Genomic DNA, 26,953 nt, shown 5'->3' with positions numbered 1-26,953 from the left:
TCGATAGAAATTCTTTATTGCTCCAAAAATAAAACGGAAGCAACTCAATGACAAAGAAGAAACAAAAGAATAGAAAAAGCCATAAGAAATCAACGCTTACAAGGTGTTTGAGTAAATGTTCTCAACAATATTCAATTACTATGAATAAGGATACAACGGGATGATTACAAATGAGAGGGAAGGCCATTATTTATAGTTGAGTTCCCCTCAGATCCAACGATACATATTGAATTACATCAACGATTTGAGATTAGTGTCTATCTACAATATGAGAGCCCTAAGGGTTCTAAACTCTATACATTTTATCATTTAGAGTTTATAATAATTACCTTAGTAACTCCAGTTTTACCAAATTATTTCACTGGCTACCAATGCTTCAGGTAGATGGGCTTCTTCATGTATTTCACGTATCAAGCCAATTCAAGTAGGTTAAATGAGCCCTATTTAGTCAATTGACCTTTATGAGACATTTTGTGCACAATAATCACAAAATTTGATCCACGACCCGTAACATAAATACCTTCATGTACTCTTAAGCAATTGAGATACACTCAACATTCTCATATAATTTAGATTGAGGTAAAAACTCATGTTAAGCTTACATCTTGTTTAATCATCCTTAGAAACCCTCCTTATTTTTTACTTAGCCATAAAGTGTTACAAACCCCATAATTAACCTTCTGTCTTGCAAGTCACTTATTTTCCCATAACAACCTCTTTCAGTACATAACTGTCCCATAATTATGTTAGGGTTTATCTTAATAGATTATCTGTATAATATATATTTCTAATTTTTTTTGAGTTTATATTTAATTATATGCGAATAAAATAAGAATATATGAACAGTATTATATTTAATTAGCAGAAAATAATAAAAAATTCAAATTGGGCCTCAAATTTCAATCCTCATAGGAGGTGTTAAAAATCACAAGGCCGACCCTGGAAAATTGAGAAGCCCATTGATGAAAACTGGGCCAATTTAGGCCATCGACGAACGCCGCCCTTCTTCACTTGAGACACTCTTGTAATCCTTAGGTCAGAGATCTCCAGAAAACTCGAAAAAAACAGTCTAATCAGGGTTTTAGCGGAAGAAGAATCAGGAGAGAAAAAGGGGGGAAAAGCAAAGCAAATGACAACGCGAATCGCTCCAGGAGTTGGAGCAAACTTGCTTGGTCAACACTCCGCCGAGAGGAACCAAGACGCCACTGCTTATGTCGGCAATCTCGATCCTCAGGTTCTCATTATTTTTCTTTCTCTCTCTTTTACCCCATGCCTTTTTCTTGTACTGTTTGAAATCTTTTACTTGCATTTTTCAGGTATCTGAGGAGTTATTATGGGAGTTATTTGTTCAAGCTGGTCCTGTTGGTACTTTTAATAATCTTAAGTTTTTGAATTTGCTTTACTGTTAAAGCTTCTGAGGTTTAAGTTCAGTTCGAACATTTCTTTTGAATTGATTGAAAACGCATGGGATTCTTTCTATCATTTCAGTTAATGTTTATGTGCCGAAAGATAGAGTGACTAACTTGCATCAAGGATATGGATTTGTCGAATTCCGAAGCGAAGAAGATGCTGATTATGTATGCCTTAGTCCTTAATGAATTTTCAGCCTTTTGGTTCTTTTTTTTACTATTTGAAATAATTTGATTTATTTGTGTGGATTTATAGGCTATTAAGGTACTCAACATGATTAAGCTTTATGGCAAGCCCATACGTGTAAATAAGGTATGGAACTCGACGGGAGCAATGTTGCATTTTTTTTAGTAACGTTATTTTCATTGAGTCTTATGGTTTTCTATTTTGATTGATTTCAGGCGTCTCAAGATAAAAAGAGCTTAGATGTTGGAGCAAACCTTTTCATAGGGAACCTTGACCCTGTAAGTATTAGTATACTATTAGAAGCATAGAGATGCAATGACATGAAGTCCTAGATTTCCTGTTTTAACTTAATGATTCTTGGGTTATACTTGCAGGATGTGGAAGAGAAACTTTTGTACGATACTTTTAGTGCATTTGGAGTCATTGTTACAAATCCCAAGGTACTTGCTTGCTGATTTCTTTTTACTGTTTCATTCTATTTCATGGTAAACCATAGATTAATTAGCTCAGCTTTCTCCATATGTGGAACTGCATGCCTACATGTCTTCATTTGCTTGTTTAGTTATTGATGCTCTGCTGCTTTTTGACTTCAAATATAATTAATCAACTATTGCACCAGTTAAAGAGTTTGAAGTTTGTGGGTTGAACTAAAGTGTTTTCCATCATAACTTTATTCATGATTAATGATGGGATGAAGTTGAACAGACCTGTGATATTGACCGAGTAGGGTGGCGTGTTTTTGTTCTGAATATATCTGCATGGTCATGTGATGGTATAATCTACTAGATGGACTGGCATATCTTTTTTTTCTTTTTTTTTTTGTTTTCCGGAGAACTGAATGACACTAAAACTAATACTGAATCGTAGTCTCGTTCTGCTTATCTCTTGGAAGTCATTGATAGTGTATTCAGAAAGTGAATAAGAAGTTAACTAGATATTTAAAATATTTCAATGTTTCCCATCATCCGGGTTATTATGCACTCTTTTTGTCAGTGAGTTCTGATGATCACTTTCTGATATCAGATAATGAGAGATCCTGAGACTGGAAATTCACGCGGTTTTGGATTCATCAGCTATGATTCATTTGAGGCATCTGATGCTGCTATTGAGGTATGTTTGCAATGCCACTTGCATGTTATTTGCTACTCAGAATAGCATTTTTTTATTGTTGTTATCACTGCTTCAATGGAATGTGAATATGTGATGTGATCAGAGTCTACATGATTGACTTGTTTCATATATCTTGCGAAGTATGTTTACTTTCTCTTCAATTACAGGCAATGAACGGCCAATACCTCTGCAACCGTCAAATAACAGTTTCTTACGCATATAAGAAAGACACCAAAGGGGAGCGTCATGGCACCCCAGCAGGTTCATTTTTTCATTTTTCACCACACCTGATCTTACCTTGTAGTCCCATTTCTATTACTATTACTGGTTTGGTATTTAGACTGAAACTTTTTCCTTGTAACACAGAGAGGGTTTTGGCAGCAAGCAATCCAAGTTCCCAGAAGAGCAGGCCCCATACTTTGTTTGCGAGTGGACCTCCAACACTTCCTTCTGGTCCCCAGGCCAATGGTGGTATAGGAGCACCGGTGCCGCCACGACCTTTTCCAAATGGCACTGTTCCTCCTGGCTCTATGCCAGTAGCACGGCCTCCACCCCCTCAAAATGTTCCCTACCCACAAATGCAGCTTGCCGGACAGTCACCTTGGCAGGGTCAGCCACAGCATCTTGGACAACAAATTCCACCTCCAGTCATGCCTCCTCCTCCAATGCAGTACAGACCACCTATGCCAAACATGCCACCACCCCCACCCCCACAATCAGTATCTGGTCTTTCAAGGCCTCCGCCACCAATGGGAATGGGAGCACCACATGGTTGGCCGCAACAGCAAATGGGTGGAAGGCCTCCTATGCCCCAAATGTCAATGCCACCCCCTCCCCCACCACCTTCTGCAAGTTGAATTATCCCAACTACTGTTTTTCTTAGTTCACCAAATGTAGTGCATTTTTGTTTCTAGCGGTAATAGAAGTGATAAATGTGGATCGTACTCTATTGATGTATTAATATCCGAAAATTAGACTTCCAGTGGGATATCCTCTTCCTTGACTCCCAAATTTAATCGTTCGTTCAATGATTGGTAAACATTTTTTGTTCACCAAAGCATGATCGTTTCATTGCAGATCAAAGCCTTTTCTTCTTTCAATGTGTAAAATAACGTACATATGTAATTTGAGTTCGATCAAGTATATCCTTTAATTCTTTTATGGGCTTCACGTAAATTAGAGTAAATATTTAAGAGACAAAATATACTCTAGATTCTCATATTTTTCATTATTCTTTCATTTAATTTTGAAGAATTTGTTTTACTTTTTACATTTAAATGTAAATGTTAATACGTTTAAAGTTCTATTAAATTCGTCGTGGATGTGATATTATTAAAATTTTAAGATAATAAATACTTGATAACTTAATAATCATGTAATTAAATGAATGAAGTTGCCATTATCTTAAATTTAATAAATAATTTTAATAATATTAACTATTCTTAAAAGTTAACGTTAAATATTTTAGTTAAAAGTAAAATATCTAGAGTAATTAAAGGCATTAAAAATTAAAATACTAAATTATCTCAAAAATTAGTTCTCAAAAAAAAGAAATTTCATCATTATTATATAATATTAATAAAAATAAAAATACATACATGTCAACATTTTAATTATAATAACATATCTAGGTTAACTATTCCATTATAGAAGATATATTAAATTTAAAAGGTAAGAATAATATAAAGATCTCATTATTGTATAATCTCAATAAAAAAGTAAAAGCTTGCGTATTTAAATACATGTACATAAACATTTTAATTAAAATGAAGTGTTTATACTAAAAGTTTGAGTTATAAAATAATGTCAAATATTAAAGACTAAAAAATTAAATTTAAAAATAAAAATAAGATGAGTTAAAATTTTCAATTAAATTCTTTGATATGGATTTTGAAACTTAAAAATCACTTATTAATCATCTAACATAGCAATAAAAATAATGTGAAAATAATAATTAATTTTTTAATAAAAAACCATTCGAAATCATCATTGAAATATATATTTTCTATTAGAATAGTATTATTAAAAAGTTTATATTAATATTTTGATTTAAATATTTAAAATTGGACCATTTTCTGGAAACCTAAAAAAAAATGAAAAACCACGTCTGAGTTTGAAAAAAAATTCAACTCGATCAAATCGAGCTGGGCTCATTTAGAAGTTAGTATGTGAAATTATACCAAAATTAAAAAATAAAAATAAAACCTAAAATTTGAGCGAAACATAGAAATTAGAAGGATAGAGCTGAAATTTAACCATTAATTTATAACGTAAAAAGAGCAAAAAAAACAATAGACGGGTGATGGAGGAAGGCTTTAGGGCCTTCACGGATATAGCTAAAGATGTTTGTTTAGGAGAAAGTTTGGTAACAGCCTAAGCTGTGTAATAAGCATTACATATAAGAACTGCAGTAAAAAACTGAAGATAATAAACTAATGCCAGGTAAGGCGCACATGAAACAAAATGGAGGAGGGTACTTGTGAACATAGTTGGGTTTTCCATCCATGAGTTAAGAGGAAGCGTGAGTTTGATTCCTGGCTTTCTCCTTCTCCTTCACTTCACTCCCCTGCGTCTTGTCATAAGCTTCATGCATTGCACCCACCCACAAATCAAATACAGTTCAATTAAAACAAGTTTTACTTACTACTACCCAGCCATTCTACTCTACTACTTACCTGGGTGACTTTCATGAACCTCCTTGTGTTTTTTTATGTCAGATATACTCTCGTTCTCTCCATAAATCCCTCCAAACCCTTCTTCATCTGATCTCGTAGCATATCCCTCTCCGAATGACTCAGACATCACATCCCTTAACACATGAAACGAACAGTTTCAAAACCACTAGTAGTAGTAGTAGACATGGGAAGAAAAAGAGAAGCAACATCGTCATTAATATGATCTAACCCAGGTTTTTGTTTAGGCTTTTCGTCTTTCTGCTCCATGCTTTCCGGTTGCTTGGAACAACTTGTGATGATTGGCCTGAAGCTGATCACTGAACTTTTATGATGACTTAAAGAAGCTCGCAGAGATGGAGTGAAAACTGCTGGTGGCTGAGCTCGAACCGATCGGATGGCTTTCATTTCCGCCTGCCTTCTTTCGGGTTGTGAAATTATTGAACATTGTTTACTTAAAAAGACAATACTAGAAACCTTCTTTCTTGTTATGTTAAGACACGTGGAAAATGTTAATGGACAGGTGTGGAGTGTAGGAATGTAGGTTCTGATGAATGTCCATGACCCAGATGGCACTCGAGGAGGGCCAATGAAATATATGGGTTTTACAGAAACCGCTGGTTGCCGACACTTTGGCCTCTAATATTTCGACAAGGAACGGTGTGAACCAAGCCTGATGGATGAAGTAGGCAATCTCGGACATTAATTAAAGGGAAAAAGGATTATGATAAACGAAATAAAAAATTAAGGGTAAAGGAAAGGTGAGTTTCGGTCTGTTGACGGAAACGAAAACGACAAGGCCCATTGTAAAATGAGAAGAAATTAAAGTGACTCATTGGTGCTCGAAAAAGAAAGCCCAATACATATGGTTTAGCTGGATGGAACTTAATGCCCAAATTAAACAAAACATTCACAAAACTTGGGTCTCATACACGGAGCTTCACTGCCGTGGAAAGGAAAATGTGACAATGAGGAAATGGCGAAGGACAAGGAGGGAGGGCCTCCTAACCCCTACAAGTTTGGACTTACATTTGTTAGCATTAATGGAGGCCTTTGCTCTTGTAAATCAAAATTGATGCTAGGAATTCTTCCTTCATTACAGACAAGCCACTGTCATTGTAAATGCACTAGAGGGTTGATATTGGTGGTTGGTGCCTTTTTAGGCTTTGCCTTTAAGCATGACCTTTGTTCTTGAGTGCTTGACTCTGTGTTCACTTTCATTGATCGGCAACTCCTTTGCCTTGCTTCTTTTGTATTATATTTTAACCTTGTAAATCAAAGTTGATACTAGGAATTCTTCCTTCATTAGAGACAAGCCACTGTCATTGTAAATGCACTAGAGGGTGCCTTTCAGGCTTTACCGTCAAGCATGGTCTCTATTCTCTAATACTAGCAATTCCTTAGTATCAATTCCTACAAACTTAGGGTATTACAGCAATAAAATTAAAGTCAATAGTGAGACATGTGTTTAGATTTAATCATTGCAGTGGTATCAAAATGAAATATAGTAAATTAAAATAACCATTAAAGATATTAGAATAATATTTACATGTAATGCAACTTATAACATATTTGAAAATTTAATAAATAACTAAAAATGTTAAAATTACAAAAATATAGGTACATTATTTATATATTTATTTAAATATTTTGATTAATTAATATATAAATATGTAAATTTATTTATTATATTAAAAAATTAAATCAAAATAATTAAAAAAAACATTTAACTTGAAAATTTTGATAATAAGATATTATATATTAAGTTAATAAATGGTAAAGAAATACCAACAATGTTGTGAAGCTCCAGTGGAGTAAAAACAAGTCTGGTGCGATTGAAAGAGAATCATCTGCGACAATAAAATGCCAGAAAAAAGGACATGTCTGGAGCCTCAGCCACATGATGATAAAAGAGGGCCATTAATCCATTTTCCGTTGAATTTGTGGAGCAATATTGGTTCTAATATTCCATCTAGTTTTCATATTTCAATCTCAACAGTGAAGCAAAAAAGACTGAAATCCACAAGTTCATAAACTAAAACAGTGTATTCAAAAGAGAGTGTAGTAGAAGAAAAATCAACAAGGTTATGAATTTATACTAATTAATACTCGGTAACAAGGTCAACCCTCAAGAAAACTGAAGCATATTGCTTCATACAACCACTTAAAAGAATGTCAAATTTTCTTTCAACCTCCCTTGCCAATTCAATCTGAAAATGGTTTCTTTTCTTCTTCAATGTTCCCTCTCTCTCTTGCTTTCATTTTATAGGCATATTGTTCTTTTTGTTGTATGCAGAACTGTCAAATGTTACAGGTTCAAAGTGTATGGCAAATGACCATGGGCTTCAAGTATGGTTTTGTGAAGAAAAATGAACAATAAGTTGTACCATCTACTTCAAAAGAAGGTAGGCAACAGTCTTACGGACCAAGATCAATTTTGTCAATGTCTGAAATCGCCCCATTTGTTAAAACAGGTAATAAGCCATCCACGGGCAGCTCAAATGATGAATCAAACTACTTTCAGCGCTTAAAACGGATCACATGGACAAGGGTAATAGAAACTTTCTCTCTCTCTTCTTGACCACAGTCTGCCTACAACCTCTCAAGCGTATGGGAAGGAAAATACCAAGGCATATTGGGATACATGAAAGCCAGTAGTGCCTAAAATAAAGGGACAAGTAGGATAGTATGACTAACACACTAAATGCGAAGGCCCAAAAAGTAGCCACAGCTACATCAGCCCTGCATGAAGTGAACAGAATCTCGTCAAGAACATGTAGAAGTTTAATTTACAACCAAAGCATGCCAGAGAAATGCTAAAAGGAGACATAATAGGTTACAACGTTCACATAAGGAAATTTTCTGTGAATAAAATGAACAAGTATTTTTTATAGGGACGAGTAGAATAAATATTTCTCAGAGTACAGGCCACAATGCTTTTATATCTATGACGAAACCTGAGAATGGGAAAGATTAAGAATGAATTGTATGTTTTGGCACATTGAAAGATGGATCAGTAGCCTAATACTGAAAAACACTATAGATATCATCAAGAAAGATCTGTGTTTCAACAGAAATCTCAGTCTTAGCCATCTCAATTATGGACCTTTGCTTCGACAGTCATCAAACTAATTGTTTCCCTACATCTAGAATTAGCAAATCGCTATATTCATTCTTTATTTATTTGAGCAGCAACAATGTAAGCAGGTTTTCCCCAGTGGAAGTGGTTAAACCTTATCAAGATATATCTCTATCAATGAATACAAACTCTTATTACCAGCCAAAAAACCAATATGCTTAACAAAGATAACAATCTTCCATCTCCAACACTTGAACTATCATTGACCTTACTATTACGACTCTGATTCAGGAGCTAAAAACACGATAACAAGAAATGACCCAATACTCTTTGAGTCTTCAATATGGAATCCATCAACGGAGAGTGACAAACCAATGATTCTTTAACAAAGTTAAAAGCTTGAAGAAAATATATGCATTGATCACCTTATTACTTCACAAAACAGTAACTCTGGATAGTTTATTTCAGTGTTTGAGGAAATTCTTAGTCAACCTAACTGGACAACCCTAAATTCCCAAAGTTAAATCTCTCCCAAAAACATCAAGGTATTTAACTTAAAAGCCATTCTTTGGTCACTTTACGACTTACCCATTACAATTTCAGCGGTGGCTAAAATATGATCTTACTTCCACCAGATCAGTACATCCGCTTCAAATACCAACCTTGAAATAAAACCATATACTTTGAACAAGATTCAATAGTCTGGTTCAAGCTAAAAGCGAGAACAATGCATTTGAAGAACATCTTAATCCTCTCCAATTTATCATCTCTTCAACTTAATATTAGCCACTAACCAGCAAAATGATCATGGAAGTTGGAACAATACCAAATTCCTAATATTAAAAATTCAATTATTCTCGAACATTACAGAAAAAGCAAATAGTTTTCATCAAATTATTCTTCTTATCAAGACAAAAATAAGAAAAAAAATTCAATCATACTGATTGCAAATCAATCAAACAAGCAATCATGTAAAAATCATACAATAAAAAATGCAAAATTTACAAGTTAAAATATACTTTTTTTTTCTTAAAACAAAGTAAATAAACAACAATGAAAAAGAAGATACAAAGAAAAACGTACCGGGAAGCGATATGGGGTTTGGGAGAGAAAAAGATAAGAGCAGGGTAGGTGTTTTGAGATCGGATCTGGTAATCTCTGAGTTGCTCTACGAGTTTAGACCGAGTTATCATGTCGCAAAACCGGATGTCTTTCTACTCCGATCACTCTTTGGGCTCTCTGCTAATGAGTTTAGGACAGGAAAAGCTCGAATTGTGTTGATTTTTGGTGGAATTTGAATTGGAAGAGTTTAGTTGCGATCGGAGTGTATGGTTAAATGAATCAAACGCAGGAAAGAAGGAAAAGAGTCGAAGCAAGTAGCGAAGTTTTAGGTTGGCTTTGCTTACAGTGAATTTTGGCTCATTTCGGGTGCGGAAGAGTAACTGATTTTTCACTGATTCGGGTTCGAGAGGATCTGCACCTCCGGATTCCGACTACATCCACAATGGAGCCACCGGGTGCCCAAACTGATTTGTCTCATTCAAGTCGGTCGTTTTTGCATTACTACTATCCCTTTCCATATTTATAAATATAATTTTGTTATGAATTATGTCGATAAATATAGATTTCGGAAAAACATTACAAACATAAACTTTTTTTTACATGTATTTATTAGGAATTGAACTTGCACCACAACTAGTTTACGTCAAAAATTTATGAATCTTATTATCGTCAGAAAAGAAAAGAAAGAGAAAAAAAATCAAATTTGTGACCTTCAATGACTTTAATATCTTTAGTAATTCGACCATGAGAATTTTATAATTTATGCGTCAAAATTTTTATAAAAATCTGTTTATCTATGTGATATCAGATTTATATACAGAGATTTGCAAGATGTTTTTTAAAATATTTTATGTCGATTGATATATTTTATTTTTATCTAGGAAGGTGAAAAATTAATTTTAGTATGAATTTTGATTTTTTATCTTAAATTTATTCAGGATTTGTAACACTCTTAACCCGTCTCCATCGTTGGATTAGGGTTACAGAGCATTGCTGAACAATTAGAAAACATTTAACATCATAACATTAAATAAATTAATCTTATTAAAAACCAATCAACTATATGCATTTTGTCCCTAAATCGAGCCTTTGAGGCCCTAAAAATAGCTTAGAAGCAATTCGAGACTAATTTGAAACAAAACAAAAAATTTGGGAAAAAGTTGAAAATTTTGAAAACAGGGGTCACATAGCCGTGTAACAATCGAACAAAGGGACACACGGCTGTGTCCCAGCCCGTGTCTCCACCCGTGCAACTCACTGAGTTGAGTCACATGGTCGTATCGCAGGCCGTGTGTCAGACCGTGTAACTCTCTGACTTGCAACACACGGCCGTGTCGCAGGCCGTGTGCTAGGCCGTGTAACACACTAACTTAATGCACTAGGAATTTACAAATGACACACGGCCGTGTGATAGCCTATGTCCCAGGTCGTGTGATCCATATTTGACCCCAAAAACATGTCATTTCAAAGCTAAAACACACCTAACCATCCATTCCATTTGTGCACACATTTAATTGACCTAAGCATCATTCAAACACTTATAAACATACAATTTCAAACATCCTATTTCATCTAACCAATATGTCATTCAAAGGCACCACATTTATATCAAAACATCATTGGTCAAATCAAAGCAACATAGCCACATTTTAAGTACAGAAATTAGTTCTTTTATACACCAAATAACATCACGTATGATCATTTACAGGCCACCACAAACATACCAAAAAGAATATTATATACAAGCACTTAAAAGTGGCCAAAATGACCTAACTTGATAAGGCATTAAAATCTATCAAACCAAAAATAAACTTCGAAGCATAAACATGCCAAAATATCCATCACACATTCAAGAAATACCATTACAAAAGGTCCTATACATGCCATATATAACCTTGGCCAAATTACTCAAAAACTACCGAAATGGTTGCTGGATAGTGTGATAGGTCTCCGACGAGCTTCCAGTCGATCAAGCTTCCAGTTATCTATAAAACAAAGGAAAGTAACTACGTAAGCAACTAGTGCTTAGTAAGCCTGTATAAACTCAAACATAACTTACCATTTTTTTAGCACAAACTATAAAATATGCATAATGTCATTACCAAAACCATAAGCTTAGTAAAAGATTATACAAGCACCACCAAACTCACAAGTTAGTATGCTTATCCGTGATACAAATGAATTTAATCATATAGTAAGTAAGTTTCATATACACATCATTTAATTCATCAACCTTTTCATATGATCATGAGTCGTTTTGTTTGTGTACTTACCATGCCATTTCCTTTAATTACCCGTTGAGCCATCTAGAATTACATTGGATACTTGGGAATGCTCACACATAGTGCGCATTTCCATATAACTGTAACCTTTCCTTTTTAATAGTGTTCACACAAGTTGTGAAATGGGCTTGCTCACACGAGCTATGGGTCAGAATGATAGTTGCACGATGCTGCTCATACGAGCTATGGAGAATCCGCAAAAAATGAAGGACCTCAATCATCGGTAGGACATTCAAGACTAGCACTCGAAATATGAAATCCCTAATGACATGTCATTCGTATCCTAAGAATTCTTAAGGTTCAAACGGGATTCATTTTTTGTCAATTACTCAAACATCGATACATATGCAATTTCAAGTCCGTTTATATTAACACAACATAGCAAATAATCAATTTAACTAACATTAATACGATCATAATTCATATGAACTTACCTCGATAACTTTAGTCGTAAAAGTAGAGTTGTAAACTAATCTGAAGCTTTAGCCTTCCTCGATTTAAATCCGGTTGTTGTTTATCTTGATCTAAATAGATAATTTCATTCAATTAAGTACTTTATGTATTCAATTCAATTTAATCCATAATTCATATTTATATAAAATTATGAAATTACCCCTAACATTTTAATTTTTCACAATTTAGTCCTTAATCCTCCATACAAGCTAATTGAATTTCTTAGGGACTCATATCAACCCACTTAAATTATCATTTCATAATTTTACCATGAAAATGTTCTATTTTCCAAAATAAATCCTAAATACAATTTCATCAAAAATCACTTTACAAAACATGTTTATTTTTCAACTAAGATTAATAATATATCAAATAATTTCAAAACCTATTAAAAAAAATCATGGCAAGTCCCTCAACCTTTAACAGTTTTACAAATTAAATCCTGGGCTAGCTAGATTAAGCTAATACGATCACAAAAACATAAGAATAATTAAAAATAGCCAAAAATTACATACCATGCATTAGCAAAATGACTTGGCCGAACCTAGCTCCTCCTTTGCTATGGTTTCCGGTTGAAACAAGAAAAATTAAAGGTTGAAGATGGCTACTTTTGTTTTTATTTGTTTAGTTTATGTTATTTATTTTCTAAATTACTAATTTGTCCTTTAAAAACTAACAAAATATCATGCATTTACTCATCAAAGCCATCCACTATAAACTCAATTGGTATAATTACCATATTAGTCCATATATTTAAGATTTCATAGCCATTTAGCCCTTTTGACTAATAGAATTCAACTTTTACACCTTTTACGATTTAGTTCTTTTTACTTAATTAACCATTTAAACTTCAAAATTTCTTAACGAAACTTTAACACGACTCTAAGATAATCCCTTAGACAATAAATAAATATTAAAATAATAACTCACTCATCGAAATTGTGGTCCCAAAAGCACTGTTTTCGACACCACTAAAAACGGGTTGTTATAGGATTGGATGTCATAGATCCAGTTTAAGCAAATGGTGTTCCAAAATTTCAAGGATGCCGTAGATCCGATGGAATATTGGTTGAATGTCCCATGGTGGTACATTTTATTGCTGCTTTGGATGACTATCCCTTGAGCCCTCCACTTCCTACAAGTAATATCAAAGGTATTACGATACAACTACAATTTTTTTTACACCGTTCTATTCTACTTAGTTAATTAGAGTTGTTGTTTAAGTTGTCTAAAACTTCAATTCATGTAGTTAAAAAGTTGGACTTATCTAAAATAATGTTTTAAATTTTTTAGATCCACCGTTATGTTTATAATAAAACTTTAATTTTATTAGCTTGATATAAGATTTTGTAATATTGGTTCCCTTTAAATAAAGAATTTATTAGGACTTCCGTCCTACAATATATGTTGCATTCCTTGAAGTGAATGCAAACAAAATACATTTAAAAGGATATAATCATGAATGTGATAACTCTTCAAAGGATTATGTCACTTATCACATGATTATATCCTTCAAAGGATAGAGATAATTTACATTTTCAATGTGACATGAAATATCGTAAGCCCAAATGTTTTGTAACAATGAATGTTATGTTTACAGTGGAAATTATCTTATTTAGTACTGAAACAAAACCAATATTAATGCAACATTTTCTTATTTAGTACTAAAACAAAATCAATATTAATGCAATATTTGACAAGACAAAATTAGTTGAAAGCTCCAAAAGAGCTAATATTTCAATATCTAATTATCAAATTTTGTGATGGTTAATGTATTAGTTTTAAAAGATATTCACTATAATGGATCCCATATTGAGATTGTGAATGAAGAAAAGATTATATTTGGTATGAATCACTCTTGCTATGAGTATCTACATATTTTAATTTTGAAAAGGATAGAGAAAGATTGAGTTTTGATTGTGAAAGATTCATTTGAATTGTGGATTAATTTAAGAGAAAGGTATGACTATCGAGATATGATAAATTTATCTAAACTCGTTATGATTGGGTGCACCTGAAGTTGCAATATTTTAAATATGTAAGTGATTATAAATCTGCAGATTTGAGATGAGTTCTCAATTATGTGGTAATAATATTACTAATGAGAACTTGTTAGAAAAAACTTTTTAACTTTTCATACTTCAAATGTGCTACTGTATAAATAATACCATGAAAAATATTTTAAGATATATTATGAATTAATGTCATGTTTACTTATGGTAGAATTAAACAACGAGATATTAAATGAAAAAAAACAATAAAGCCCATTGTATTAGAACCGCTCCTTTCCCTGGAGCAAATATAACAATATATAAAAACATAATCTTTCACGTGGACGTAGTAAGTGACTTTATAATAATCGTAAAAGGGATGGTCATATTAATTCTTCTCACCACCAGAAGTGAAAAAAATGAAGATAAATAAGAGAAGAACAATAATTACCAAGAGAACCTTTAAGGAGTGAAGATAACTTAAGTTATCGATGAGGTATCAAAGGTTATTGGTTGTTTACCTGTCGTACACCTAACCATTAAGTATAAATTACATATTTTCTGTGGATTATGACACTAATTACTTAAATATTTGATTTCTCACTAATAATAATTCTTCTCACCACTAGATGTGGAGATATAAGGATAACTAATAGAATAAGAGTTCTTAATATAACCTTTCAAAGCAAAGAGACAACTTATGAAAAGTTGTTGGTTATGTACCTGTCATACACATAAATATCTTATTATTCAATTAATATTCCTTGGAATATATGTCTAGTAGACAATACATATGTATTAATTGTTGAATTGAATTGTGATTAGTTCATAGTTGCTCCGGTAACAAATGTGGCATCCCATAGCTCGAACTTGACAATTGGGTTGGGTATAGGGTGTTACATTTAGTGGTATTAGAGTTACAAGTTTAGTTGATACTCGAGCTAATCGAGCTTAAAATTGAGTCTAGAGGTAGATGCCAAGGTCAAGTTGAGTCAGAGTCAAGATTTGGATGCTAATTATGAATTTTTCTATTTTATAGTTAAAATTTTTTAAAGAATTGATAAATATTGAAGAAGAAATGAATAGCAGTGACCACTTCGTTGAGGGTGAGAATCGAGGTGAGATTGAGGCACACAGTGTTGATCAAGCCTGTGCTCGACGAAATAAAGTTGATAGACCTCGTCGAGAGGGTCGAGGTGACGACGATTTACTCCGCAAAATAAAAAATATACTCTAAAGAGTAATGGGAGCTACTCCACAAGTTGCACTGATAGCTGCAACCTGGCGAGCCCCCATAAGTGAGTTGCGAAAGTATGAGAAACTGAATTCAAAGGATCGAAAGGTGCTGAACTTTCTTGAGTTAAAATCTGGTTGGAATCAACCAAGCGAGTTCTCTAACAGCTAGAATGTTCATCGCTTGAGTGTGTCACTTGTGTGGTATCTCTTTTAAAGGAAGAAGCATATTAATGGTGGTTAACAATCACCCGATCAAGTTACTTGGATGTTCTTCTAGTTCGAGTTTCAAAAAAATATGTCGACGAATTGTATCTAGAAGATAAAAAGCAAGAATTTATGATGCTGAAATATGGTGATATGCTGGTAGTCGACTATGAGTGAAAATTCTTGCAACTCAGAAAGTATACCCTCGAGTTAGTGCCCACCAAGGAGGAAAGTTGCAAGCGATTCCTTCGGGGAATGAGAGACGAGCTCAGAGGTCAGCTATTTTTGCAGAAGCTTAAAGTATTTGCTGATTTAACTGAACGAGAAAAAATGATTGAACAAGCCATGAGCTTGGATAAGAAAGTTGAACATTCCCAAGAATTTAGAAAAAGAGTCTGGACCACTAGTTTGCAACCCCTGCCTAAGCAAGCTAAAGATCTCGAGGTTCCTAGAGATCAACTCCATAGAATGTCAAGTTAGAGAATGACCGGGCTAGACAACCATCAGTATCCGTGGGTAGTACTAGGGGTTTGATGGAAGATGTGAGCATCCTGAATTGTGAGCTTTGCAAAAGGAGGCACAGAAGTAAATGCTAAAAAAATATGGGAACATGTTTTCAATACAGATCCCTAGAGCATTTTGGTTGAGAGTGCCCAAAAAATGTTAATGATGTTTCTACAATTACTTAGAGATCTATTCCTACACGTAGAGGTCAGGGAATTACCCATGGTGGCTTAGTTGCAAGGGGTAGCCAGGGAAAAGAAACTGATTCAACAACACAACAATTTAAAGCCAGAGCTCCTATACGAGCCTATGTGGTCCGAACCAAAGAGAAGGGTGATGTTACGAATGTTGTAGCAGGGATATTTCTTTTATGTTCTATACTCGTTTATGCTTTAATTGACCCTAGCTTTACGCATTCATATTCTAATTTTAGCTTCTTGAAATCGAGAAAATTAAAATCTAAAATGTCAAGCGTGGCAATAGTTGTTTCAAGTCCTTTAGAATAGTCTATGCTCGTTAACCAAGTATGCAGACGTTGTCCATTAGAAATCTATAATAAGTCATTCTCAGTTGATATGTTGGTCATGCTATTTGACATTTTTGATGTAATTCTGGAAATGGAATGGTTGACCAAACATAATGTGATCTTGGACTGCTGTAAAAAGAAGTTCTCTGTTCAAAGTTATGAAGGCAATACCACTAAAGTCAAAGGCATAAGGTCAAGTGATTCTACTCATATCCTTTCATTGATTCGAGCTAATAAGCTTTTAAATCAAGACTATGAGGCATATTTGGCGTATGTTATTAACTTGAACTCGGATGAAAGTAAAATGGATAAGATTCAAACAGTATGTGAGTTTTTGAATGTGTTTCCAGAAAAATTGTCAGGATTACCTCATGATCTTAAGGTTGAGTTTGCAATTGAAGTTTACCTGGGGTACAACTTCAGTGTCTATTGTTCTGTACCGTATGACACTAATGTAGCTAAAAGAGTTAAAGTTTAATTGCAAGATCTTCTAGATTGAGGCTTTATGCGTCCCAGTATATCGCCTTAAGGAGCTTTAGTGCTATTTGTCAAAAAGAAAGACGGGTTTATGCGACTTTATATTGTTATCGATAGTTGAACAAGTATTAGGGGTTTTGAGAATTCTCAAACTTGGTGGTTAACATATAAAGCTTCGGCTATTTCACGAAAGTGGTGCCTTCATCTGTTGTTTTGAGAATTGTCGAAGCCTCATGAAAAAAAAACATACTTGAAGGTGCACCTAAATTGCAAGGATCTACAACATTGAAAATAGTGTTCAAGGCCTTTGAGTTGTAATTGAATGATTTGTCTTTATTTACTAACCAAGCGGTAGGTTTGATGGTTCAAACTCCATTAGTTTCTTTAGTAGGTGGCTCTTAACATGATAAAACAACCTTTCCAGCCTTCTCTTTAATAAACTTTATAAAGCTTCTTATATGTGCCTTCCAATAGACATAGTTCAATCATTAAGCATAGATGGTCTAGAAATTGAACTCCCTTCCATTATTCAGCAACCAACAACAAGACCCTATAAAGTAAATTTAGTGTTTAACTAGGATATCAATTGAAAGCGTTGAGTTGTTAGTTAACTTGTAACGTGAGTTGCAATTAAAGAAACAAATTAAAACTGAAAAAGTAAAATGAATAACACAACCAATTTCCACAATACAAGAGATAATTTATGCCTAACCTCGCTCATTCCCATTGTAGCCTAATTACTATACAACTATAATGAAGTAAACCGAAAAAAAGCTTCATCCAAACTACATAAAATCACTCACAAATGTTACTCACAATGAATGGATTGTGCTCTCTTAGTTCTACTAAACGTGGAGGACATGGACAATTCAAACCAACTGAATATCAACTACAGAATTTCCTTAATTAATTTGCTACTATTCCCAACAAGTCATATATAAATAAAAGGCATGCCAAACACTTGCGAAAAGATAATCACACTTAGCATGTTAAAGTTTGTTTACTTGTGAAGAAAATCTTTCACAACAATGTCACCAAAATTGTAAACAAGTCAATCAATACAGTTACAATAATCTTAAATTTATAAATATGGTGTGTAGTGATTTTTCGTGTTTATTTAATGAAAAAGAGACACGTGTAACATGATGCGGACCAGTTTCCTTTCAACATTGACTTACTCATAAAGATGACGTTAATGGGCTCTAAGTGGCCCACCTAAATTCAAAATGAAAAAGAGTTCCTCGCTTAAAAGAGCTGGCACCTCCTGAACCAATCGTTAACGGAGCTCAAAAAAAATGGAGACGAGAGAAGAGTAGCAATTAAATTTGATTCCAGTATCTGTTGTAAATAACTGTGAATATGGTGCCGAATCTTCTTCTTCATTTCCTTCCATTCCTCATTCTTCTAGCAAAGAGGTATTCCATCTTTTTCTTTTTTAAATTACTTATTCGATACACATACTTTCTTAAATGCTTTAAATCAAGAGAGTTCTCGATGTATATTGAATTGCAGCAATATCTAGCGGTTAAGTTCAGTTAGTGTAGAAGACTAAAAAGTTGTCTCAAATTCTCCTTGAATTTCATCGAAGTATAAGTTTTCTATGGTTCAGAATCTTCTTTACTTGGTTCAGAAGCAAAGATATGATTCGCGATTGAAACTTATAGGAGATTCGCCGATAAAGGTATTTTGTTAATTATCTTAGGTTTTGCTACTAATTAAGATATATGGACAGTTACAGATGCAAATTAGATCAAGTTTGATGAAAAATTTTCAGATTTGCAGTAAAGTTTAAGATGTTTGAAGTTGGTTTATTTTCTTCTTTGCAGGCATTCTACAGAGTCATCCGTAGCTGGGCTTCCAAAAAGTTTATGACTGGATGGTTAGTTCTTCTCTTGTTTTAAAACATCTATTACTTTGCGTATTTAGCCAACTCCTTTACCAAATTTTGTGTTGGTTGTTCAAGTTTTCAGCTAAGGAAAGCATGATTTTGAATTTGGTTAGAGTAAATCCGTAACTTTTGCCAGTTTCTACTGCTTTTGGCGACACCAGAATAACAGATTCTGTAATTTCAATCCAGTCCTAAAGTAATGCCACTAAACTCAAATAATTAGTATGTGTTGAATTTGGACTCTAAGTGGGGGATCTTCTAAATTAAAGAAAACAGCCTCAAAAATATATCAACTACACCAAATACATACCCATGTCTGAAACTCGCATGGATAACATAAAAGGGCACAGTTCTAAAACTGCTAGTCATGGGAAATTACCAGAGTTAGCGGATCAACTTAAATTGAATTTGAAGTCTAATGCGATTATCGATTACATTCTATAAATATGTTTGATTTGAGTAAGCTCCATATATATATATATATATATATATATATATTGTCTTCCTATTAAACCAACATTATTGCTAATGTATTTGATTGGTAGCTGACATTGTTTTTGCAGCGTCATTTTAGTCCCTATAGCAATTACATTCTATACAACTTGGGTTCATTCACTTTGTCGATGGATTTTTCTCCCCAATCTATAAGCATCTTGGGATCAGCATATTTGGTTGGTTTGTTGTCTCTTTTTCATTCCTTGGTATTGGTTTGGGTATTTTGGGGGGTTCTTTGCCAGCTCTAACGTTAAGCAATGCTTTCACAGGTCTTGGATTTGTGACCTCTATCACATTCATCTTCATAGTTGGTGTGTTCATGTCCTCATGGTTGGGAGCATCTGTTCTTAGTTTGGGAGAATGGTTAATCAAGAAAATGCCGCTCATTTGCTATATTTACTCAGCTTCCAAACAAATAAGTACAGCAATATCACCGGGTACTTGAGCAACTAAAACACAAGCATTTTCTAGTTTCAGGAACCTCTTTAATCTATGTTACCTGGTCTGATGCGAGAGTATGGGTTATTTTAATTTTTTTTAGGGTTACATCTGCATATTCATATCCAGATATACAAGGGTGTTAAAAGGAGGAGTGTGAGTATTGTTTAAAAGCAGTATGAAAATATACATATGAATTCCAGATCAGAAATCGAAGGCATTCAAAGAAATTGGAGAATATGCATTTGGCTTCATCACTTCAACAGTTATTCTTCATGGGAGTTCAGCAGGTTCAGAAGAACTTAACTGTGTCTACGTACCCTCCAACCACCTTTACATTGGAGACATGTTCCTCATAAGCTCCAATGATATTGTAAGGCCTAACCTCTCTGTTCGAGAAGGAATTGGTACGATTTTCAGGCCAACATATGCAACAAAAAACACATGGTTTTGTATTGCTTTTTATGGGAGAAATGTAATATCTTGGTTTGAATTTTCATTTATTTGATGCAGAAGTTGTCAACTCTGGTGGCATGTCCGTTCCTCGGATGTTGACCACATTGGATGAATGCGTCAATTGAAGCCATTGAGATTGCTGGACTCGGAAATTCTACAACACGAGTTACAGCGGCTAGCTAATGGCTATATTTCTAGTGAATCTGTTCGTCGCTTTGTGTGCTCCAGTGCTCTTACTTCTTGGGCAATTGTAAAGAAAAAGCTATAATAATAAATGAACTGGTAAATGTACCATAAAAGTCATTGTAATAAAAATCAAACTGCATTTTACTTTTTTTTTTAAATTTAAAAATAGATATGTATTATATAAAAATAATTTATTCTTTAAAAATTAAGATATCAAAAAATAAATAATGACATATCAATGTCATGTAATTTTAACAGACAAAATTAATGTTTATAGAAATATATAAAATTTTATCTAATATACAGATTAATTTATTATTTTTTTAGTGACAAAATACAATACCCTATGATACCATTACCAATAATATCTTAGTTACTTTTAACCTTTTTACTAAATTGTAGATCAATGTGTAAAAATGTTGATCCGAAACTTGATTTCAAATATAAGGTAAAATAGATAGCTTCTTCCTCACCCTCCCCGCCCGCCCTCCCCCAAAAAAAAAAAACCAATATAAGAGTAACAGAATACTAATTTCCAGAGCCTGATGTAGGACCCAATAAGTTACCCACATAAGAGTATTATGATCAAACCGACAACAGTACACTAAAACACAAATTGCCAAATTCAAGCACCTTAAACCAAACGGAAGCAGACAATAGATCAGTAGCATAGAGCTTAAACTAAAGCAAAGTCATAAGAAAACTTTTTCAAAAAATATAAAACAAGCATATAGCGTTCCAACTCCAAAGAAAACACTACTGAACTCAGAAGTAGCCACCCACATCAAAATAGAAAGCAGATTGAAAACAGTTTCCTTGAGATCTAAACTAAACCAGGAGCACTGGCAGAGAAAGTAGCTGCTCGATTTGCCGAGCTTGATTTGTCTTATGACCATAATCACCTGTAATCATCTTCTTCCATTCCATCATAACGATCACGGTCACGGTCACGGTCAGAATATTGATCATAACGATCCCCATGAGCATCCAGATCATATTCTCCTCGACCTCGATGATGATCATAGTATTCATAGTGTTGGTCATCTAGGTCTGACCGCCTATGCCCATGATCATGCTGTTCATACCACCCACGATCCTCATCTGGCTCACCATGATCATAATCCCTCTCACTGTGCCGATCTCTCTCATGTTTGGACTCAACACGGTCATAATCAGATTCCCTATCCCTATCCCTAGAACGCCCACGGTCACGTTCATAGTCACCAGCATCATAATCCCTGTCCCTGTCCCTCTCCCTCTCACGGTCTCTTTCTCTATCGCGCTCATAATCACGACCACGATCCCGGCCTCGTTCACGTGCTCGGTCACGATCACGACCACCGCGCTCTCTCTCTCTGTCCCTATCTCTGTCTCTAGTTCTTTCACGATCTCTGTGGTGTCTATCCTCCCTATCGCGATCTCTCGGTCTGTCATGGGAGCGCTCACGAGATTTTTCACGCTCCCTCTCCCGTTCCCTTCCTCTTTCACGGGACTTCTCCCTGTCCCTATGATTTCCAAGGTAAATTAGATAATTATAATTAATTATGATTGACACCATAGCAAAAGCCTGGAAATGGTTCTTCTCAAACATTTCACAGCAAAAGGTGGAATGAATAATTTCATATTTATGCTGAAATAAGCATTCAGCCAGCAAGCCTTTTAAGAATTTACCAGATAATGTGAAAACAAATTGGTAGAACAACAAAGCTAAACCTTACCGGTCACCATGTCGATCCTCTCGAATCCGTGGCTCCTCAGAACGAGACGGTCCTGACTGGATTTGTTCCCTGAGTAGCAAAAAGATGGCATTAGATTTCAAGAAAGGTAATAGTGGACTTCAAGTTATCAAACACCATAACTTGAGTGGAAAAATATATGAACATCAGCCAAGCAAACATATTGGAGATCAATCTCCACAAGCACGTGAATTAAAGGTGCCAGTGTTAAAGCAAGTACCAAGATTAATGCAACAGCATTACAATATAATGATGCATAGCCACCTCCCAAAATACCTTTGAGTAACATCTTCACCACCAATCCTGGTAGTTCCAAGTCCACCACCTAGCCTACGAGGGCGCCAATTAGGGACTGTCCTACCGCGCTCAACATCCACAAGAACCCTTCTACCGTCAATCTTCCTCCCATCAGCTTGTTTATAAGCAGCTGTGAGATGTTAGAAAACATAATTAACAGTGCTCTCAAAAGTTTACTAGCTCAAAAGAAAAAAGGTAATCAATCGAAGCAAACCTTTCATATCCCGAGTATGCATGTACTCGATGAAAGCATAGCCTCTTGGTTTATTTGTGGATTTATCAGTAACCAACCGAACCTGGCACAACAAAAGAAATATTTAACAAACAATTGGAATAATGTATAGAAGAAAAATATTCTCGCGGGAATCAGATATTTAGAATTGATGATGCTTCATCTCCACAGCTAAGAGCTAGCACTAGAAAAACGTTAGAAATAGTAAATCCTAAATGGCACGGCAGGCAGGCATTATGCCTCATAAGCCGTGCTCACCTTTTAATCATAGAGCTGCCATTGTGAGATGCTGACCACCATTGCTAGAGTTGCGGATAAACCGATGTATCATGGCATATTTACCAATTGTTGATCAAACTAAACTCCCCTTACCAGGAAATATTTTTTTAAAAAAATTGAAAATAGTTATAGACTAGAAAATACCAGAACACCTTCTCAACTGCTGATATGTTTTTGATAGCCTTTAAAAGCCAAAAGTAAAGCTTTTATTAGCAGGAAAAGCATGGGCTAAAAATTTAAATAACAAAAGAAAGAGATGCTAATACTCCCAATTTTTTTTTACCCACAGCACGAAAAAGAGCAGATGTCAGCCACCTTTTGATGCTCGAAAATAAAGGCGAAAAGGCACAATGCACAATTGCTCCGCTCAACATAATTTTTCAGCTTTGCTTTGCAGGAATAAAGTAACATCTTTGGAATAGGATTGTAAAAATATTGGGGAATGAGAAACAACATAATGAGCCCCTTACCAGGGATACCTTTTATAGGATGCTTCTTAATGGTAGAACAAAACCTAAAGAGTGGAAAGATCAACTATTTCTGGAGACGAGTTCTACATCCTACCATATTCAAGTAACTTATCAAGGGGTCATGTGAAACAAAAAAATTCACCCTTACCAGTGATACCTGTTTTACTTTTGAACATATACTCAAATATGATATACTACAGGGAAGGCCAAAGCTCAGCATACTCATAGATGCCAACAAGATGTAGCACCATACGTTGCAATTTAGAAGTACCATCTAAAGATAGAATCTTGTGACAGTGATGAATTACAGCTTACCAAGTTTATACAAACATGTTAAGAATTTTTTTTAGTAAGCTTTAGTACATATGTATATATGTCAGAAGCCTCAGTTTTTACACGAAAAGAATTTAGCTTGTTTAGAAAATACTGGACACGGCAAACTTTAAAACTAGAAATTTAGATCGAACAAACTTAAATATTTTGTTAAGGAAACAGAGAGGATAAACAGCTGCATAACCTCTTACCAAACCCGCATGAGGGTGCTCAAAATACCTACCCGCTTAATCGGTCCATAAGACTCAAACTCCCTTTTAATTCTACTCTCGGATGTCTCATAATTCTGCAACAAATAATACAAGCTAGTAACTAACTTCAGCAGGAATAATTAAAAGATGAAATTAGATACAAAATTACGCAAATTCACTTACAAGTCTAGCAACAAACAGTGTCTTGTATGGATCACCTGAAACGTTTGAGTCATTATTTGGATCATCTGCATTAAAGACAAACAAAAACAATGATTAAAAATCAAGATACAAATCATAATACATGCATTAAACAAATTTGCCAGTCACTAATAAGCAACATAAAGAAATGAGACTTCACAGTTTTTCAGCTCCTCAGCAGCCTTCTCCAAGCCCTTCTCTAGTCGCAACTTATGAATTCTTGCTCTCCGTTGTGCCTAGATCCCAAAAAAAAAAATAAATAAATAAATCAAAAAACAAAAAGGTACATATAAGTTAACCTTTTCCTTCCGTAAAAGTAAAGTAGGTGGCCAAATTAACATATAACACCAAAGCCATAACATAGTGCGCATTTTCTTTTCACAACACAGTCACCAAAATTTTACCAGCTTATAGTGTACAAAGTCTAGGGATGTTCATTAGGTTAATTTGTGTAAACTATAACCGAATTAGATCAACCAAATTATTTTTTTTTTTTCAGTTAACCGAATTATATATTTTTTTTTAAGGTCATCGTTTAAACAACGCATGGAACACACAAAAACATGAGAAACATAACTACAGTGTTCTCACCATATGGGCGGTTTAGTTGCAAACAGGAGAAAATTAACTGAGTGATCTCAGTATAAGGGCCGTGCCATAAACATCTCAAATCTCAATGACATCATACTACACAAAAATAATTCCAAATTTGATAAAAGCACAAAAGAAAACATAACACCATCAAAACAAATTAATCATGCAAAGCATTTCACAGAAACAAAAACACAGCAACTTCTCCTGAAGAACAAGTATCCTACAGGTGTTTCTGCTTCCTGAACAGGCGGGGAATACTCAGGATCTCCTGGCTCAGCAAAGTGACTCACAAATTGTGCCATTCCTAACAAAGGCAAACGAAGCAAAACAAGTCAGTAAATGTCAAATTTAAATTAAAACTCCAAATGCACGAAAAAGACCTGTATACGGAGGGCATTTTCTCTTCTCAGGAGGCGGTTTAAACTCCAACGGAGGTCGTGGTTCAAAGAGCTTCAAAAGGTTAGCTGTTAAACCAGTAGGATGGCTTTGGCCAATCTGCAAAGTAAACAAATTTGTATTTTACCATCTTTTACCCAAAAACAAATCAAAATCACCATATATTTTTTTAGTCGCATCTAATTTTCCAAAAATCCCAGCAAATCTTCATTTAGAAGAACAAAAAAAGAAAACTAAATTCATCAAAAGCTTTGAAAATAGAAAGTAGTGAACAGAAAATAAGAATATACAATAATCTTAATCTAACGAGTCGACATTAAAAGTAATCTTATCACACTCTTCAAACCAAAAAAGAACCCTAAAACAACGAACCAGCTTGAGCTGCTGAATATTGGCGCGGTTCTGAGGGGGTTTAACGCGAGCCTGAACGGCGGCGGCGGCGTTTTGGTTGCGCATGAAGGCATCGTTGTAATCTCCCATGTTGAAGAAGGATCACAGGAGGCTTAGCTAGGGTCTTTTTTCTTTTCCCAAACAAATCGAGGGATTAATTATGAAAGAAAGTGGTAAAGAACCATCTATTAAATAGCTCTTACATAGGGTCGGGTCGGGTCGGGTCGGGTCAGCTTAATGACGGTAAGGTGGTAACTTTTTTAAATTTTAAATTAAGTTATTTATATTAGTTTTAGATACTTAGATTAATTATCTAATAGTCGAATTCTTGTTACTATTTAGTTTCCTTATTTTTGAATTGCAAGGATTTTAATACTTTTATTTTTTAAAATTAAAATAATTAATACAATTAAAATTATTCATCATCATAAAATGTATTTTTTATTACATAACTACTAAATAAGTAATTTTTTAGTTTCAAAATGTCACACTAACTAATTTAATTAAAAAACTATTAACATCGTTAATAATTAGACTTAAATTTTGAAATTTGAAAAGTATGAATACTAAATTCTTGTAAATAAAACTAGGAATTGGATTACAAATTATGAGGAGTGTAGGAACTTAAAGCATATTTTTACCTAAAATTCTATATGACCTACTCTATTTTTTTTGTTCTACATAAAGACTTACTTTATCATGCTTAATATAAGGGATAAATATCATATATGTATATATGAACTTTGGTCTAATTTGTAATTTGATACATGAATTTCGATTTGGTGCAATTATACACATGAAACTTGAATTTATGTATATATAAAGCTTTAATTTTGATTCAATTTTACATATTTAAAGAAATGATTTTTGTTGCTACCTTAAGTTGTTTGTTTGCTTAAGATGAAAACTGCAACGGAAGTACTAGACCATAATGATTACTACGGTTCGGCACTGCGAAAACTGTGCAAAAAAAAAAAGCAAATAACACAAATGATATATTTATGTAATTCGGTTTCTTTACGCCTATGGAACCTATCTCAATGAGTAATTTTGTCACACCTTGGTTTGCGAGCCGGTACAGTTCGAGAGACTACTGATATATTGTAATTCGGTGCAGCAGATTAAACTAGTTTTCGCTTGAATTGTTCTTTATGTTTATTCTTTCTATCAAGTTTATAT

At 34.2% G+C, this 26,953-nt stretch overlaps 4 protein-coding genes and 1 long non-coding RNA gene across 5 annotated transcripts; 2 read left to right on the top strand and 3 right to left on the bottom strand.

Moving 5' to 3' along the window:
- Positions 1 to 1,005: 1,005 nt before the first annotated feature.
- LOC105777674 (uncharacterized) lies at positions 1,006 to 3,717 on the top strand. Its single transcript, XM_012601038.2, has 9 exons — positions 1,006 to 1,234; positions 1,317 to 1,365; positions 1,489 to 1,577; positions 1,666 to 1,722; positions 1,812 to 1,874; positions 1,971 to 2,036; positions 2,620 to 2,706; positions 2,874 to 2,967; positions 3,073 to 3,717. The coding sequence occupies exons 1-9, from the start codon at positions 1,130 to 1,132 to the stop codon at positions 3,561 to 3,563; spliced, it is 1,101 nt and encodes a 366-aa protein (XP_012456492.1). The 5' UTR covers positions 1,006 to 1,129; the 3' UTR covers positions 3,564 to 3,717.
- A 1,230-nt stretch (positions 3,718 to 4,947) lies between these two features.
- LOC105778587 (uncharacterized) lies at positions 4,948 to 5,823 on the bottom strand. Its single transcript, XM_052622769.1, has 3 exons — positions 5,611 to 5,823; positions 5,382 to 5,515; positions 4,948 to 5,289 (listed from the first exon to the last, which is right to left on the bottom strand). Exons 1-3 carry the CDS (start codon positions 5,784 to 5,786, stop codon positions 5,216 to 5,218), a joined length of 384 nt encoding a protein of 127 aa, XP_052478729.1. The 5' UTR covers positions 5,787 to 5,823; the 3' UTR covers positions 4,948 to 5,215.
- A 1,582-nt stretch (positions 5,824 to 7,405) lies between these two features.
- On the bottom strand, positions 7,406 to 10,182 carry LOC105778284 (uncharacterized). Its single transcript, XR_001128636.2, has 2 exons — positions 9,541 to 10,182; positions 7,406 to 8,120 (listed from the first exon to the last, which is right to left on the bottom strand). It is a non-coding gene; the product is annotated as an uncharacterized LOC105778284 (long non-coding RNA).
- An 8,305-nt stretch (positions 10,183 to 18,487) lies between these two features.
- On the top strand, positions 18,488 to 20,805 carry LOC105776503 (protein LIKE COV 3). Its single transcript, XM_052621689.1, is given in 8 exon segments — positions 18,488 to 18,607; positions 18,823 to 18,873; positions 19,019 to 19,071; positions 19,644 to 19,685; positions 19,687 to 19,751; positions 19,845 to 20,012; positions 20,217 to 20,420; positions 20,527 to 20,805. Coding segments are annotated over 8 exon segments (771 nt in total). The 3' UTR covers positions 20,595 to 20,805.
- Positions 20,806 to 21,260: 455 nt separating this feature from the next.
- On the bottom strand, positions 21,261 to 25,931 carry LOC105776502 (U1 small nuclear ribonucleoprotein 70 kDa). The gene is made up of 10 exons (XM_012599181.2): positions 25,757 to 25,931; positions 25,369 to 25,483; positions 25,213 to 25,292; positions 24,555 to 24,630; positions 24,377 to 24,441; positions 24,226 to 24,288; positions 22,903 to 22,984; positions 22,668 to 22,818; positions 22,374 to 22,442; positions 21,261 to 22,160 (listed from the first exon to the last, which is right to left on the bottom strand). The coding sequence occupies exons 1-10, from the start codon at positions 25,862 to 25,864 to the stop codon at positions 21,554 to 21,556; spliced, it is 1,416 nt and encodes a 471-aa protein (XP_012454635.1). The 5' UTR covers positions 25,865 to 25,931; the 3' UTR covers positions 21,261 to 21,553.
- Positions 25,932 to 26,953: the final 1,022 nt, after the last annotated feature.

This window comes from Gossypium raimondii, chromosome 10 (genome assembly GCF_025698545.1).
Source record: "Gossypium raimondii isolate GPD5lz chromosome 10, ASM2569854v1, whole genome shotgun sequence".
Taxonomy (NCBI): Eukaryota; Viridiplantae; Streptophyta; class Magnoliopsida; order Malvales; family Malvaceae; genus Gossypium; species Gossypium raimondii.
This window is presented reverse-complemented; position numbering and strand designations above follow the sequence as displayed.

Excerpts from the sequence above, each read along its gene's own strand:
- LOC105777674 (XM_012601038.2), top strand. The coding sequence starts at position 1,130 with ATGACAACGCGAATCGCTCCAGGAGTTGGAGCAAACTTGCTTGGTCAA. Across the intron at positions 1,235-1,316 it reads TCGGCAATCTCGATCCTCAG|GTATCTGAGGAGTTATTATG; the intron begins GTTCTCATTATT and ends TGCATTTTTCAG. Across the intron at positions 1,366-1,488 it reads TGTTCAAGCTGGTCCTGTTG|TTAATGTTTATGTGCCGAAA; the intron begins GTACTTTTAATA and ends CTATCATTTCAG.
- LOC105778587 (XM_052622769.1), bottom strand. The coding sequence starts at position 5,786 with ATGAAAGCCATCCGATCGGTTCGAGCTCAGCCACCAGCAGTTTTCACT. Across the intron at positions 5,516-5,610 it reads AAGCCTAAACAAAAACCTGG|GGATGTGATGTCTGAGTCAT; the intron begins GTTAGATCATAT and ends TCATGTGTTAAG. Across the intron at positions 5,290-5,381 it reads GGTTCATGAAAGTCACCCAG|CTTATGACAAGACGCAGGGG; the intron begins GTAAGTAGTAGA and ends CAATGCATGAAG.
- LOC105776502 (XM_012599181.2), bottom strand. The coding sequence starts at position 25,864 with ATGGGAGATTACAACGATGCCTTCATGCGCAACCAAAACGCCGCCGCC. Across the intron at positions 25,484-25,756 it reads ATATTCAGCAGCTCAAGCTG|ATTGGCCAAAGCCATCCTAC; the intron begins GTTCGTTGTTTT and ends TTTACTTTGCAG. Across the intron at positions 24,289-24,376 it reads CACTGTTTGTTGCTAGACTT|AATTATGAGACATCCGAGAG; the intron begins GTAAGTGAATTT and ends TATTTGTTGCAG.